This window comes from Camelina sativa, chromosome 17 (assembly GCF_000633955.1).
Source record: "Camelina sativa cultivar DH55 chromosome 17, Cs, whole genome shotgun sequence".
Taxonomy (NCBI): domain Eukaryota; kingdom Viridiplantae; phylum Streptophyta; class Magnoliopsida; order Brassicales; family Brassicaceae; genus Camelina; species Camelina sativa.
Window position 1 is genome coordinate 4,604,672 of NC_025701.1, and position 14,453 is coordinate 4,619,124.

Sequence of the window (14,453 nt, forward strand, 5' to 3'; positions counted from 1 at the left end):
ATGGTTTATATTTGTTTTATACTTTTATATATATTTAAGTTTTTCTAAACCAAACATAAATTCATAATGGCACTTATGTAATTACAAGATTATAAAGGTGTCTTTATCCAACAAATATATAGTCATTCTTTCTTGGGAGAGTTACTATACTAGGTCATGAATCGATGTTTATTACTAGAATGGGGGGTATAAGGTGTTTTGATTATAAATGCCAAAATAGCCCTTGGAAAATTGTGTTAGGAAAAAAATAATAACGAAACATGCCATCGTAATTAAAAGCCACGTAGGAAAGAGAGCGTTAAAAGGGAGCTGTTTTTGGAGGGAAAATTTCCCGCCAATCCATAAGTCTACCATTGTAGTTACGATAGAGTTAGATGAGTTTGGTAGAGTTAACGAGTAGATTTATGGATTTTCTGAGAGTTATTTGATAGGTTGAATAGTTATGGTGGTAGAGATATAGTTTTATGATAGAGTTAAAAATCTAGTAGAGTTACGCGGTAGAGTTATAAATAGACATGGTAGAGTAAGTTAAAAACATAGAGTTTTACGGTAGAGTAAGTCGCTACCGTAGACTTAAATTTAGTGGTGGTAGAGTAAGCAAGAAAAAGATTCTTAGAGTTATGGGCGAAATAGAGATAGGTGATAGACTTAATTGTAGTGGTGGTAGAGTAAGAATGTAGAATTGAGTTATATGGCAGACTTATTAATAGTGACAGTAGAGTTATCAATCCTGATTGAGTTATGGGTAAGAATAGAGTTTTTAAATTATGTTATGATAGAGTTACTGCTTACAAAAATGGTATAAGATTCGTAGACTTATCGTTTCGTGTGGTGATAGAGTTATTGGATTGTTAGGTCAATCCTAACATATTTTTTGTAGGTTAAATGGAGTTCCCCATTACGTGAAAAGACTTTTTTGCCCTGAAGATAAAACTGATAGAAGGAAAAACCTTGTCTGCGTTCCCTAGTCCAGCCTATCTCGTCCATTCCAATTTCTTAACCTAATTTGTTGAAAAAATGTTGGAGATCCCTTTGTTATGTGGGAAGTGGTTATTTTCTAGTAACCGTTGGTTGTTTAGAGTCGATGTAAGAAGAGGTTGTAGAGTGATAGGAGTGCGGAGAGGAATTTCTTATGAGGATTTTGTTGGAATGGTGTACGAGGATTTTGGGTTTGACAGAAGAGTTTGTGAGGTGAAGTTATCATACAAATTAGCACCGAAGAGTGGGTCGTTATCCTTACCAGAGGACACCCCGCCGGTGTTTGTTTGTAATGGGCGACAATTTCAAGGACTCATCCAACAAAGTCAAGGAGAAGGAGTGAGTCGGTTGTGTGTTGAAATCGTCGATCCAAGGGATGAGGAGAAATCTACAAGTGGGGAATACGACAAAGTGGAGATGGATACTGGTCACGATATGTCTGAAGAGAAGGCGTGTGGGGAAAAATGAGAGGCAGAAGACGAGGAAGAAGGAGAAGATGAAGACAACGAAATGAGGTTTGATTGTTTCGATGACCCAGATGGAGCAAGTTCTGGGGATGAAGAGTATAGTTTGCCTAAGGAAAATGCAGTATTGGAAACGAAGGATGACGAAGAGGAAATTGGAGGAATAAGTGTAGCAGACTCAGGTTTTTCATTTCCTAAAAGGAATTGTAGTTTTCGCAGTCTGTTTGACGAATTAGATATCAGAGATATTGATATAGCGGTTGGTCAAACATATGAATCGAAAAAAGATTTGTTGGTTCGACTGAAGATATTAAGTGTGGTCCAAAAGTTTGACTTTTATGTGCCGGAATCAAGGCCTACTTTGTATATTGTAAAATGTTGGGTTCGTGGTTGTCAGTGGAGGGTGAGAGCTTCAACGATAGGTGATTCTCCAATATTCCATGTTCGGATTTATCAAAGGCAACACAGTTGTTCAGTAACCGAAAGGTCTGCACGGTCTAGAAAAGCAACCCCAGATATATTGGCTTTTCTCTACAAAGAATTCGTCGGTGGTATAGGATCTGGTGTTGTGGCAAATCATGTTGCTGCTAGCCTTAATCTACGGTATGGTATAAAGGTAAGTGTATGAAACTCTACATGTGCTGAAAACGGTTATATTAATTGGGTTCATATTGGGTCTTATAAAATTTCCTGTTTTTGTTGTAGATGGGTTATTGGAAAGGTCATCGTACTCTAAAGTGTGCCCGTGAATTAGTAAGGGGTAGTTATGAAAGTGGATATTCAGAACTACCTTCGTACTTATACATGATTAGAAGAGAAAATCCAGGAACTCTGACTAGGTTAGAAGTAGATGAGTTAGATAGATTCAAATCTGTTTTCATAGCATTTGGGGCAAGCATAGATGGATTTCTATTCATGAGAAAAGTCATAGTGGTTGACGGTACATTTTAAAGGGCAAATATCTTGGAACGTTGCTAATGGCGACGACACAAGATGGCAACTACAACATATTTCCTCTAGCCTTTGCTGTGGTTGATACGGAAAATGATGACTCATGGGAATGGTTTTTTAGACAACTCAGCCGTGTTATTCAAGATGATGAAGGGCTTGCCATTATATCGGATAGACATAAGTCCATCGGGAAAGCAATAGGAAAAGTGTATCCTCTTGCTAGTCGTGGGATTTGTACTTACCATCTCCACAAAAATATTCTGGTTAGATTTAAAGGTTCTGAGACTTTTGGTTTGGTAAAGAAGGCTGCAACTGCTTATAGGCTACAAGATTTTGATGAATTGTTTCATCAAATTCATCAGGTGAACCCAGACCTACATGCGTATTTGGTGCAGGCTGATGTAAGTAAGTGGAGTCGGGTACACTTTCCAGGTGATAGATATAACTTAACCACTACCAACATAGCAGAGTCTCTTAACAATGTCTTAAAAGCAGCTAGACAGTATCCGATAGTTAGCCTCCTAGAGGAGATACGGATGATGTTGACCAGATGGTTTGCTGCGAGACGGAAACAAGCTACGCTGATGACAACTGTTCTAACAACTCAAGTTGAGGAGCTTCTCCAGGTAAGATAATATTGTTTGCCTTTGTAAAGTTGTCGTTGCTTATCCCTACTTAAACATCTACTAACTAACTTTTGTCTGTTTGGTAGGCCCGAGTTGTTAGAGCTAGTTTACTAGATGTGCAAGAGATCGACCAGAACCAATACGAAGTTAGAAGCGGGCCAAACATGCATGTGGTCAATCTATCCCAGAAGAAGTGTTCTTGCCGTATGTTCGATGTTGATAAAATCCCGTGTATACATGCAATTGCTGCCGCACAGACTGCTAATGTCTCACGGATTTCTAAGTGCCATCAATACTTTCGAACAGAGTATCTACGCCTTGGTTATGCGAAGTCAGTTATGCCGAAGGATGAATCATGCCCATTACCAAACAATGTTGTTGAGAAAATAGTGAAAACACCACCGGTGAGGACTCAATCTGGAAGACCGAAGCTGACTAGAGCTAAAGGGCCATACGAGATTGCCATGCAGAGTAAAAGGCCCAGGAAAGCCCATTGTTGTGGAAACTGTGGGCATACCGAGCACAATCGTCAAACATGCAATGTTTAACTTGTATTTTTTTGCCTTTTTCGTTTGCGTTTTGTAAGACTTGATTGATTTTAACTCTGCTCTATCTCTTAGTCTACTGTAACCACATGGCGCTTTAATAGTCTATCAAATCACAAAGTTAGGTGTGTGCTAAATGGGAAATTTAATCTTCCCAACCGGAAACTGTAAAATTTATTTACTCACGAATAAGGCTCTATATAAGCAACTTGCAGTAGTATTCACTTGTTGCACTCTCGACCAAAAGATAACTAAAAATGGCTTACATTCCAACGCATGTGGTTGCTGATATTATCCGCCGTGTAGGGAAGCAAGGGTTTCGGCACCTTGGTCCTTTTATAGCTGCTGGACCGGCGTACAAAGAGCTTGTTTACTCCGACGAAGTCTTGTCTGAGGTAGATCTGGATGAATTTATTTTCAATGGTCACCTCGCTAATGTTTCTTCCTCGTATAGGCCTTTCTTGATGAAATGTCTTGAAAAAGGACATCCCACAGCAAAATATGTCGAGTCACTTCGAATATTGACTCAAGTTGGCCCTTCACAACCGGTCTTAGATATGCTTGGTGAAACCGCTACCAAGAACATTTATGCACACTTCGCATATGCTATGATGCTCATCATGTGTGGGGCTTTGGAAGATGGGCTCCTGTTGACGAAAGCATTCTTGAGGAAGGTGCCTAACATACACGACGCTGTGATGATCGCAGACCAAGTTGAAACACAAATTAGAGAAATGGGGATTCTTGGATATCGTATCTTCGACGGCTATTACCATTTCGAAATTGCCCCTTTGTGTTGGTTGGAGCACCACAACGGACTTGATATATGTGAACATTGTTTCGCATTCACCTATGCTTCCAAGTTCCGGGAGATGTGTTGAAAAGGTATGTATGGTCCATAAATCCACTACCAATATATTATGTGGCTAATAAGTGTATGTCTCTTTTTTTGTATTATGGTAGCGGCTAATATGTATAATATAAACTGCTAATATGTATTAACGTAGCGGCTAATATGTCTAATATAAACCGCAATAGTCTAAGCAATTTTATTTTTTATTGTATCTTAGCGGCCAGTATGTGTAGTAAAGTATGTGTATAATGAATGTTATGTTAGTATGGTTTATAAGTCTGTAATTTGAATCATAAAGCCACGTAGATATTAACTAACCATCAAGCGTAAACGTGTTACAAAAGCCATACCCATCTACAAAAAAAAAAATGCTCCTATTTTGAGCTCCGGCGGTAACGACAATGTTGCATGTTCTAAACGTTGTCACGAAGAACATGCAGCTTTGTTAGCTTTACAAAAAGAATATGGGTTTGATGGCAGAAATTCATAAAACCTTGGTTAGACAATTAACTGTTCAAAAAGACGGACTTAACTTGAGACTACTTTCTGTTGATTAAACACAGGCTTCTCTCTGTGATATAAACTCAACACCACCTGTCTCGGAACCACGAGGATTAGGGTCAGACATTTGAATGAAGCAATCAGTGTCGGGAACCTCATCGAATATCTCAGCTGCAAGTTTTAATCGGATGGCAGGCATTGCTGCATCAGATAAACCTTCATACGAAATGCCAATAGCTAAACACTCAATGTATTTAACTGCAAAAATACCACAATCCCCCTGCTGAAGGTTTTGAGGACACGTTTTAGACCTGTAAAACGTGAAAGCTCGAGCACTAATTTTTTTTTTCTTCTCTGGAGGAGCAACAGAATGCATTAACGCAGGAGTCATACGAATATATGGCTTGCAAGACTTCATAACCTCATCATCTGAATACAAACTGCAGATGCTGTCATACACATTCACTCGTCGACCCACCAAGTCCACAACCACAGCTACCCAATGGTCATTATTGATGTTGTGTGCAAAGTAAAGAACATCGACATCATCAACCCACCTCTTCTTCGTCATACCGTAATTAGGGTAGAGACCATTGTAGACTTTGAAGTATGATTCAGGGAACAACCAATTCTTGTCACACTCAAACTTCTTGTAGTCTTGCGCCCATTGATTGACAAACCATGGATCTAGGAAGGCAATCCTATCAGATAAGAAGGGGGACACGGTCTGCATAGACCTTTTCCTAAGCATATGCATCATTGGACACAAGTGCTGTCACGTTTACAAAAAGACATCAATATTCGATGTCTCCATAAAATGGGGTAAATAATTCACAAAAATGGAAACAAATTGTACACTTACCGCATCCTTCAACCACCCGTATCGCGGATCTTTCTTAGGCCACAACTCCTTCGGTGTCATTATCCTTAAGTAAAAATTAGCAGATGAGTCACAGGAATCGAGCCCATTTGCGCTGCAAAAAAACAATGGTTAAACAAAACATTAGACCTTCAATTCAATAATAACATAAAAACTTGTAAAATTGACAATATGAAATAAGAAGATTAACAGCTCATCGTCTATGAAAGCCATTAACTTGTCAACCTTGCCTGCAGACACTTTCTCAAAAGGATCATAATGCGCTGATGAAAGGACCTTCCCCTTAAGAATGCGCTTAACTACTGATGACCCAATGTATGGGTCAAGCTGTGTTGCCGCAAGGTTTCTATCTCTTTTATTTGGACTACCAATATCATCATCCTTACACAACAAATACAACTTGTCTATAGCCAATTCAATATTTTTCCTAGCCGCATTCTCTATAGGGTCCGAAAAACCTGAATCCGACGATAACTGTTGGTTTTGCTTTGTAAGAAGTCTCCCACCTTGGTTTTTAGGTGTCGTCAATTCCTTCCTCGTCTCCTCAAGGCAAGCTACAACTGGTTGTTTTGTAATGGGTGTTTTCAGTTTCTTCTCATCAAGTGCTGCCCTTCGCATATTTTTAATATTCTTCAGAGACAATCTGAATTTCTTCGCAGGATTTTTGGACACACATGAAATGGGAAAATCATCCTGTGATGTTTGCTTCATCTGTAATAGCCATGACTAAAACGAGAGACATTAATAGAAAAACATGACATGATTAGAATTATGTGTGTAAATTCAATATGATTTATATCTTCAGCTCAACACTTTTACGAAAAACTTGGCTTGGTAAAAAACATAAACGGAAATTGGAAAAGAAGATACAGTGCTAAGAAAGAAAGTAAAGCTTCAAAATTGTCAATGCCCACCAACTATGCAATATTCTGCACAGAGAAACCACTTCTCTTTGTAAAAATTTTCACAATGTATATGTTTTTAAAAAGAATTTCAAACCAACCCANCCTTCGGTGTCATTATCCTTAAGTAAAAATTAGCAGATGAGTCACAGGAATCGAGCCCATTTGCGCTGCAAAAAAACAATGGTTAAACAAAACATTAGACCTTCAATTCAATAATAACATAAAAACTTGTAAAATTGACAATATGAAATAAGAAGATTAACAGCTCATCGTCTATGAAAGCCATTAACTTGTCAACCTTGCCTGCAGACACTTTCTCAAAAGGATCATAATGCGCTGATGAAAGGACCTTCCCCTTAAGAATGCGCTTAACTACTGATGACCCAATGTATGGGTCAAGCTGTGTTGCCGCAAGGTTTCTATCTCTTTTATTTGGACTACCAATATCATCATCCTTACACAACAAATACAACTTGTCTATAGCCAATTCAATATTTTTCCTAGCCGCATTCTCTATAGGGTCCGAAAAACCTGAATCCGACGATAACTGTTGGTTTTGCTTTGTAAGAAGTCTCCCACCTTGGTTTTTAGGTGTCGTCAATTCCTTCCTCGTCTCCTCAAGGCAAGCTACAACTGGTTGTTTTGTAATGGGTGTTTTCAGTTTCTTCTCATCAAGTGCTGCCCTTCGCATATTTTTAATATTCTTCAGAGACAATCTGAATTTCTTCGCAGGATTTTTGGACACACATGAAATGGGAAAATCATCCTGTGATGTTTGCTTCATCTGTAATAGCCATGACTAAAACGAGAGACATTAATAGAAAAACATGACATGATTAGAATTATGTGTGTAAATTCAATATGATTTATATCTTCAGCTCAACACTTTTACGAAAAACTTGGCTTGGTAAAAAACATAAACGGAAATTGGAAAAGAAGATACAGTGCTAAGAAAGAAAGTAAAGCTTCAAAATTGTCAATGCCCACCAACTATGCAATATTCTGCACAGAGAAACCACTTCTCTTTGTAAAAATTTTCACAATGTATATGTTTTTAAAAAGAATTTCAAACCAACCCAACCTCATCTTTCTCGACCTCACCACCAGCCTCTCCTGTTTTTGATCCTTCATCGTCGGCAACTTGATCTTCTTCCTCAACAGGCGTCTCTTCCAACTCTGCCTTCTCGGGCGAGATCTCTTTTCCTCTCTTCAACTCAACCACATCATTCTCAAGGACTGAAACCTTCTTTTCTATCTCTTTCACTTGCTCACCAATACTTTTCAGCTTCCCTCCAAAGTTTTCATTCATTTCATCCATTTTGCAATCAAGCTTACCCAACAGCTGTAAAACGCCTTCTAATGCCCCTTTCTCCCCGCCCTTCACATCACCATAGGAGCTGGTTCTCGCCTTATACTTTTTCATAGGAGGTGGGTCAACAAAATCATCTCCACTACTAGCTGCCGCCTGCCTCTTCTCCGCTTTCTTATCATAAACAACCTCCTCTGCATCGCAAGACCACTCTTTCTCATCTACACATCCGAGGAAAAGATCATGTAGCAGATTATCCAACAGCTTATTTCCACCAACACCTTCTCCGAATACAGTATTTTTCCCTGGCCACATTGGATATATATCCTCTTCACGTCTGAAAACCAAATGCTTAACGTCCACCTATACGTTCACACAACCAGTTAAAAATATATTCATTCATAGGGTTTCGTTAAAATATCACATTTTCCTCAAAAATGTCCATTAATTAGAGAAATTTATACTACCTTTTTCTTTAACTTCTTCTCTGCAGCTAATGTGGATTCAACTGTAATCCTTGGGCGGCCTCCACCCCAGCAAAGTAGCGGCACAACTTCTTCGAGATCATCATCATCAATTTTTCTTTTCCTCCCATACTTTTTTCCAAAGTTAACCAAACTTTCCAAAGCCCATACCATTAGGACATGTACACATCCATGTATAGCATATGTATCATTCTCAAAGGACACAACTTTTATTGACTGAATCAGCTCTTTAAAACCAACACGACCCCAAGGAAATCTCTCAAAAGCCTCACTATCCAGAACTCGTTTCGCATACTCTAGTGGAATCCTGCTGGACCGAGATAGCCCCAATATACCAACATGAAGGACAAACAACAGTCCAATCTTCTTTCTCAATTCAGGAAGCGAGGTCCTACACTGCTTCAATGCTTCATCCAAATCAAACCAGTTTGGACCAACCCCTACATCCACATTTAACTGAGCCCAGAATTCAGTGTGATCAACATCCACTTTATCCTCTTCATCTATCATATCACAGTTCAGGCCGGATATGTCTTCATACTCATAAAGAGAAAACCTGATAGGACTCCCTTCAATCAATGCCCACATCTCATAGCTCCTCTCTATTGCCAGCTGTCGAGTTAACATGTAGTGCACCAACTTTGCCCACCATACATAGTCACTATCTGCTAGTTTTAAGATAACACCTACTTGCGAATTATCCCTGATATCCGCGTACACATCATCCCCAATGCACTCCTTCATAAATCCAAAACTGCTCAATGTGCAGTTATGATGCATACTCCGTCTCTGTAGGGGAGATTTCCCTTCAGGATACAGCCTTGGAGGGTACTTCTTCTCTGCACTTGATCCCTTAACTGCAAATGGAACACAATACTAATTTAGATTCTATTTACTGAATTGTACAAACGACAATTCTTAAGTCAATCACGAAACTCTATCTATCAAACTCCCTCAAACTCTATCAAATCACTCTATCACAACATACCACTCTACCACGTACACATACACACAAACAAGATCCCTCTACACATACACATACACACACATGCGGATTATGAAAAGTTTTTTTCCAAAAAACACCCCAAAACGACAAAACAATACTTTTTGCTCAGCTTTTCATCCTGTACCATACAAGATCCCTCCCATCTTCGCTATTAACTATTTCAACAAAACAAATCCAACAAACCTAATTTCAAAATTAAACATCTCTCTCAAATCACAGACTTACCTTTCGATTTTTTCATCATCACTATCTACCCAGATACTTTCCACTCAACGTTCGTAGTTAACACCTCACCGGTTTCTTCACGCCGATTCTACATACTAAAAAATAACACACCATTCGTTACATATAAACAACAATTAACAAACTGTATTAATCATAATTATTCTCGCCTCTTACTCAATTTCGCCACAACACGGCCTGATTTCCCCTTCACGAACTCATCTCATCCACAATCTCCCAAGGAAACACGAACCAAATTTCTAGTCGCTTGAATGCCCAGCCACCGAAATCTCTGTCTGAATCCCCACCACTGAAATCTACACCCAAATTCCGACCAACCGAGATCTCCGTACGAACCCCCGCCGATATCGCCTCCGCAATCACTTCGCCAGTAGAGAAAAAAAGCGATTGAAGTCTCTTTAGGGTTTTCACGAATACATAGGGTTTCACGAAATAAATCACTTTTTTGAAAATTAAATGGCATCTTCGAAATTAAACAACTAACGAAGGGTTAAACGTCTTTTTAACAACTTATTTATACTAGTTTAGTAAGTTAAAAATAAACCAACCTAGTCTAGTAATAAACATCGATTTATGTCCTAGTATAGTCATTCTTTCTTCTTTCTTTTTGTTTTTGGTAAGATTTTAAAGTTTTTAAGGACAGTTTTTCTGTTAGTAAGTACTTTTTGGTATCTCTCAAAACCGGTTTTACGCGCTTCCTCTCTTTTCTTCACTTGACATCTAAAGCTTTTATTAAACTAGAGTAAATGTAAGGACATTTTACATAACACCACCACGTACACGAGATTACCTCAATGTTACAACAAGTCATTCACAAGTCTTTTTATTTCTGAATAAATTCACAATTATTGACTTACTCAGGCCAGCTTAATTGGTGAATAATGAATACAGAGGGGTCGGATATCTTGAGAAAAATATAAATAACAATAAAATAAGATTTGTATACACTCATTCTCCTTTGGAATGTTTTTCTATATATCAACATCATCTCTTTTAGACACTTATATTAAATTAATTATAAAAAAAATTAGATACCTATATTAGATATCACCAAAAAAAATTGTCTTATTAATCTTTTTATAAACGTATCAATTCTTGCCACAAAGTGATAAATCACATAAGAGTTTATTAAAAACTTCTATAGTTAAGAAAAGTATTAATCAAAGTAATGGTTAAAACGTAAAACAAATAAGTCCTGGGCATCCGGTCTTGCAACATCAAATATCAATGTAAAACACGAACACAATCAACAATATTTATAAACGTAATTTACTGTCTTTAAGACACAATCAGTTTGAATAAAGGTTTTGCCCAAACTTTTCATCATGTGTATTTCCTAAACACAATTTAATCAAATTTGTGTAAGACAAACAAGATCAAAATATGAGAGGAATTAGTAAACACAATAAGAAATTCATTACTTCCTAAACACAATAAGGAATTAGCAAACACAATAAGAAATCACATTATAATATTTGTTATTTGGTCATGTTGCTCCACTGCCTAGTCAAAAAACTTGTGAGTAAGTTAATGCTACAAAAAGACTCTAAGTTTGTGATATTGTATACATTGTTGGCACATGTTAGTATTTTTCCATAAGTATTTATAATGATTCCACCCCCATACAAAAAATTTAGTCAAGTAAAACTTTAAGTACTAATATAATTACTATTTAAGATTATCTACTACAAGACTACTTACAATGGTGCTATTGAAAAAAAAAAATTGTTGAATTGTTGCAAAGATGTGTTGAAAAATTTATTGAATATGAGGTGGATTAAACATAATTGAATAAGTTCAACATGCTGAATTCAAAAAGAGAGAGATAGTATCCATTTGGCATCCTCTCTTAGGTTGTTAAGAGTGATATAGAGATTAAGACATGTGTTGTTACCATTATTGGTTATTTAATTTTTTTAGATAGATTTATATCCAATTATTTGAGATCTATCATATTATAGTAAATTTATATTTTTATTCTTGATTTCTATATCAAAATTCATCTTTTTATACTTTTATAAATAGAGATTTCTTTCATTTGATCCAAACACACAAAAATCATCTTTTATGAAATAGATACCAACAATGATTGTTTCTACACTCAAAATTATTCTACTTACTCGTAAACAGTGATTATCAATTTTCAAGTCAACTCTTTTTTTATGTGTGATTGAAGACCTTTATTGTTTGCGACTTAGTCTAAGAATATGAAATAAAAATAAGAAAATAATTAACTAACTTTAAATTATTTTAGCTACTAATTCATATTAATTTGTAGTTAGAAAAATGAAAATAAGAATATGAAATAAAATGATGGGAATATATTGTTGAACTTTATTAAACAAATCTAATGTAGAGTGTAAAAATTGATTGGGTGTTGAATTATTAGATGGAATAGAAAGAAGATGATGTTGAACGTAAAATAGGATGTTGTAGAGTTTACCATTGTACATAGTCTATAATCATCTTCATTCAACTAGAAGTTCTACCATAATAATATACCATTGTACATAGGCTCCAAATAGTTGCATAAAATTAAAAGAGTTGAAAATATTAAGCTCAATAAAATTGGGTTGAACATTATTCAACTCATTCATTTCCAAAATAGTGGTTGAACAAGTTGAACAAATTTGCTGTAGAACTAGTTTATTTTTTCAACTTTTTAAGTTGAATGGGTTGAATAGTTTTTTCCAACTTCTTCAACCTTTTCCATTCAAATGGTGAAAGTTGGTTGAATAATTTTCTTCAACTCCTTCAACCTTTTCAATTGTGCAACCATTTGCACCCATAGTCTATGATAATCTTCGTTCAACTAGAGATTCTGCCATAATATATTATTAGTATTTATGATTTAGTCTAATCAGATAAATAAATATTAAGTCATTAAATCTTAGACAATAGTATAACAAGACCATGAGGTACAAGCGTGTATATGCGAATATTTTAATTGTGTCTAAGAAGACACTCTTTTCTCTCTCATCCTGGCTTAAATGTATTAATCTCGTCAAAACTAATGACTGCAATAATGTGGTATATATCTCTTCTTTCACTCTAGTATCATCTAGTATCATGCTACACTGATCAAAGCTAGCTATAAATCAAATTCAGGGCGTTTGATCTTGTTTGCTATATATGCTGAATTAGTTGTCCCTTATAGCCTTACTAGCTTCTGACTGTTGGTTCTTATGCTCATTTGCGTCATTGGCCTTTCCATGAATGATCTAGAATCTGCGTCTGCTTCCTAAATAAGCCGTAGCTCGTAAGGGATTTGATTAGGCAGTAGAGTAATATTGACCAAATAACAAATATTATAATTTTTATAATGAAAATGTATTGTTTTATAGTACAACAAATCGAGAGAGAATAAGAAGAACAATGAATGAGATCTGTATTAATAAATTAATAGCCTAGAAAAAACTTTAAGCCCTCAACATATATCAACCCTACAACACTTTTCTTAAAAATGATCAATGTACAAAGTTGTTTCTTTTGGGTGAACGAGGAGAAGAAGGAGATCTCATTCATTGTTTCAGGAATACAGGTCGGTATTGCTCACAGTGATCAGTTTATTATAATATATAGGTAAAAAGATACTCAGCTACACGAAGTATTGTTCAATACATGGCCACACATCCCAACTTCAAAAATGTATTGCCAACTACACAAAGTATATGTATTGCATGGTCACATATACCAACTATATGATGACATGTGCTAAACATCACAACCATCTTATTCCGGTACACCGTTCATCAGAATCCGGTGTTGACCAGTATTGACCGGTGTTGAACGATGTTAACCAATAAAAATATGCAATTTTTTTTTTAATATTAGAAACCAAAAAAAAAATTGTTACATCTTTAATGTATTCATTATTATAATTAATAATTTTAATTGGAAGCTAAACTAATAGTTAAATAAAAATTATTAATAATTATTTTGAATTCATATATATATATATATATATAAATTATATATGTATATATTAATATTTCTACAGGCAAATATATTGTTTTGCAAAATCACCCAACGCCAAGTGTTTGGAAATACCAAACGTTGCAGGTTGAAATTTAATATTTTCGTCATTATAAACATCAATGACGGCTAAATCGTTATGTGCACCGAAGAAAGTAACTACTCCGGAGCATTCTTTGCCGTTGGACAAAATAATAATCACCTAAAAGATTAATTGATTATATAAATTATATATTATGATCAATAGTACTATTCAATATGGTTACCTGAGTTAAATAATAACTAGATTCGGACCCGCACATACGTGCGGGGTTGATTTTAAAAACTAAATTTACTAACACATTTATAATTTATTACGTACATGCGGATTATGTTTGTAAACATATTTTTAATAAATGTTATTAACATTCATAATCCAAACTTTTTTTGTATCAGTTTAGTATTTGATTTATTTTTAATTCGGTTTAGACAAAAAAATGATCAAATTTGTTTTTGTTATCAGTAAAAACAATTATATTAAAAAATAGTAACAGAAAGATGGTATGTCTAATTTAGGACATAAAATCCATCATGTCCTGTATATGTCTCATAACTATGGTTGATTTTTTTTTTTTCTATTATAGAACATAGTTTAATGTTTTTTCTTTTTCTTTTGAATATTTTTTTGACATTTTTGTGTTAGATAAATTGAAAAATATGTTACATAATATATTGGAAGCATTAATTTATTTT

General features: G+C 35.6%; 2 protein-coding genes across 2 annotated transcripts in view; one reads left to right on the forward strand and one right to left on the reverse strand.

Annotated features, from left to right (window-relative positions):
* On the forward strand, nucleotides 1,489-3,567 carry LOC104759155. Its single transcript, XM_010482117.1, has 4 exons — nucleotides 1,489-2,058; nucleotides 2,148-2,333; nucleotides 2,396-3,019; nucleotides 3,106-3,567. Exons 1-4 carry the CDS (start codon nucleotides 1,489-1,491, stop codon nucleotides 3,565-3,567), a joined length of 1,842 nt encoding a protein of 613 aa, XP_010480419.1.
* Nucleotides 13,111-14,453, reverse strand: part of LOC104755313 (lipase-like) — a 7,748-nt gene continuing 6,405 nt past the window's right edge. Inside the window, exon 9 of the mRNA XM_019239197.1 lies at nucleotides 13,111-13,260. Within this exon, the coding sequence (XP_019094742.1) occupies nucleotides 13,214-13,260 (47 nt within the window). The 3' untranslated portion in view covers nucleotides 13,111-13,213. The remainder of the gene's footprint in view (nucleotides 13,261-14,453) is intronic.

What these genes read in the sequence shown, in the direction of transcription:
- LOC104759155 (XM_010482117.1), top strand. Translation starts at nt 1,489, where the DNA reads ATGAGGTTTGATTGTTTCGATGACCCAGATGGAGCAAGTTCTGGGGAT. An exon ending in ATCTACGGTATGGTATAAAG is followed by an intron (nt 2,059 to 2,147) that starts GTAAGTGTATGA and finishes TTTTTGTTGTAG; the next exon opens with ATGGGTTATTGGAAAGGTCA. An exon ending in AAGTTGAGGAGCTTCTCCAG is followed by an intron (nt 3,020 to 3,105) that starts GTAAGATAATAT and finishes TCTGTTTGGTAG; the next exon opens with GCCCGAGTTGTTAGAGCTAG.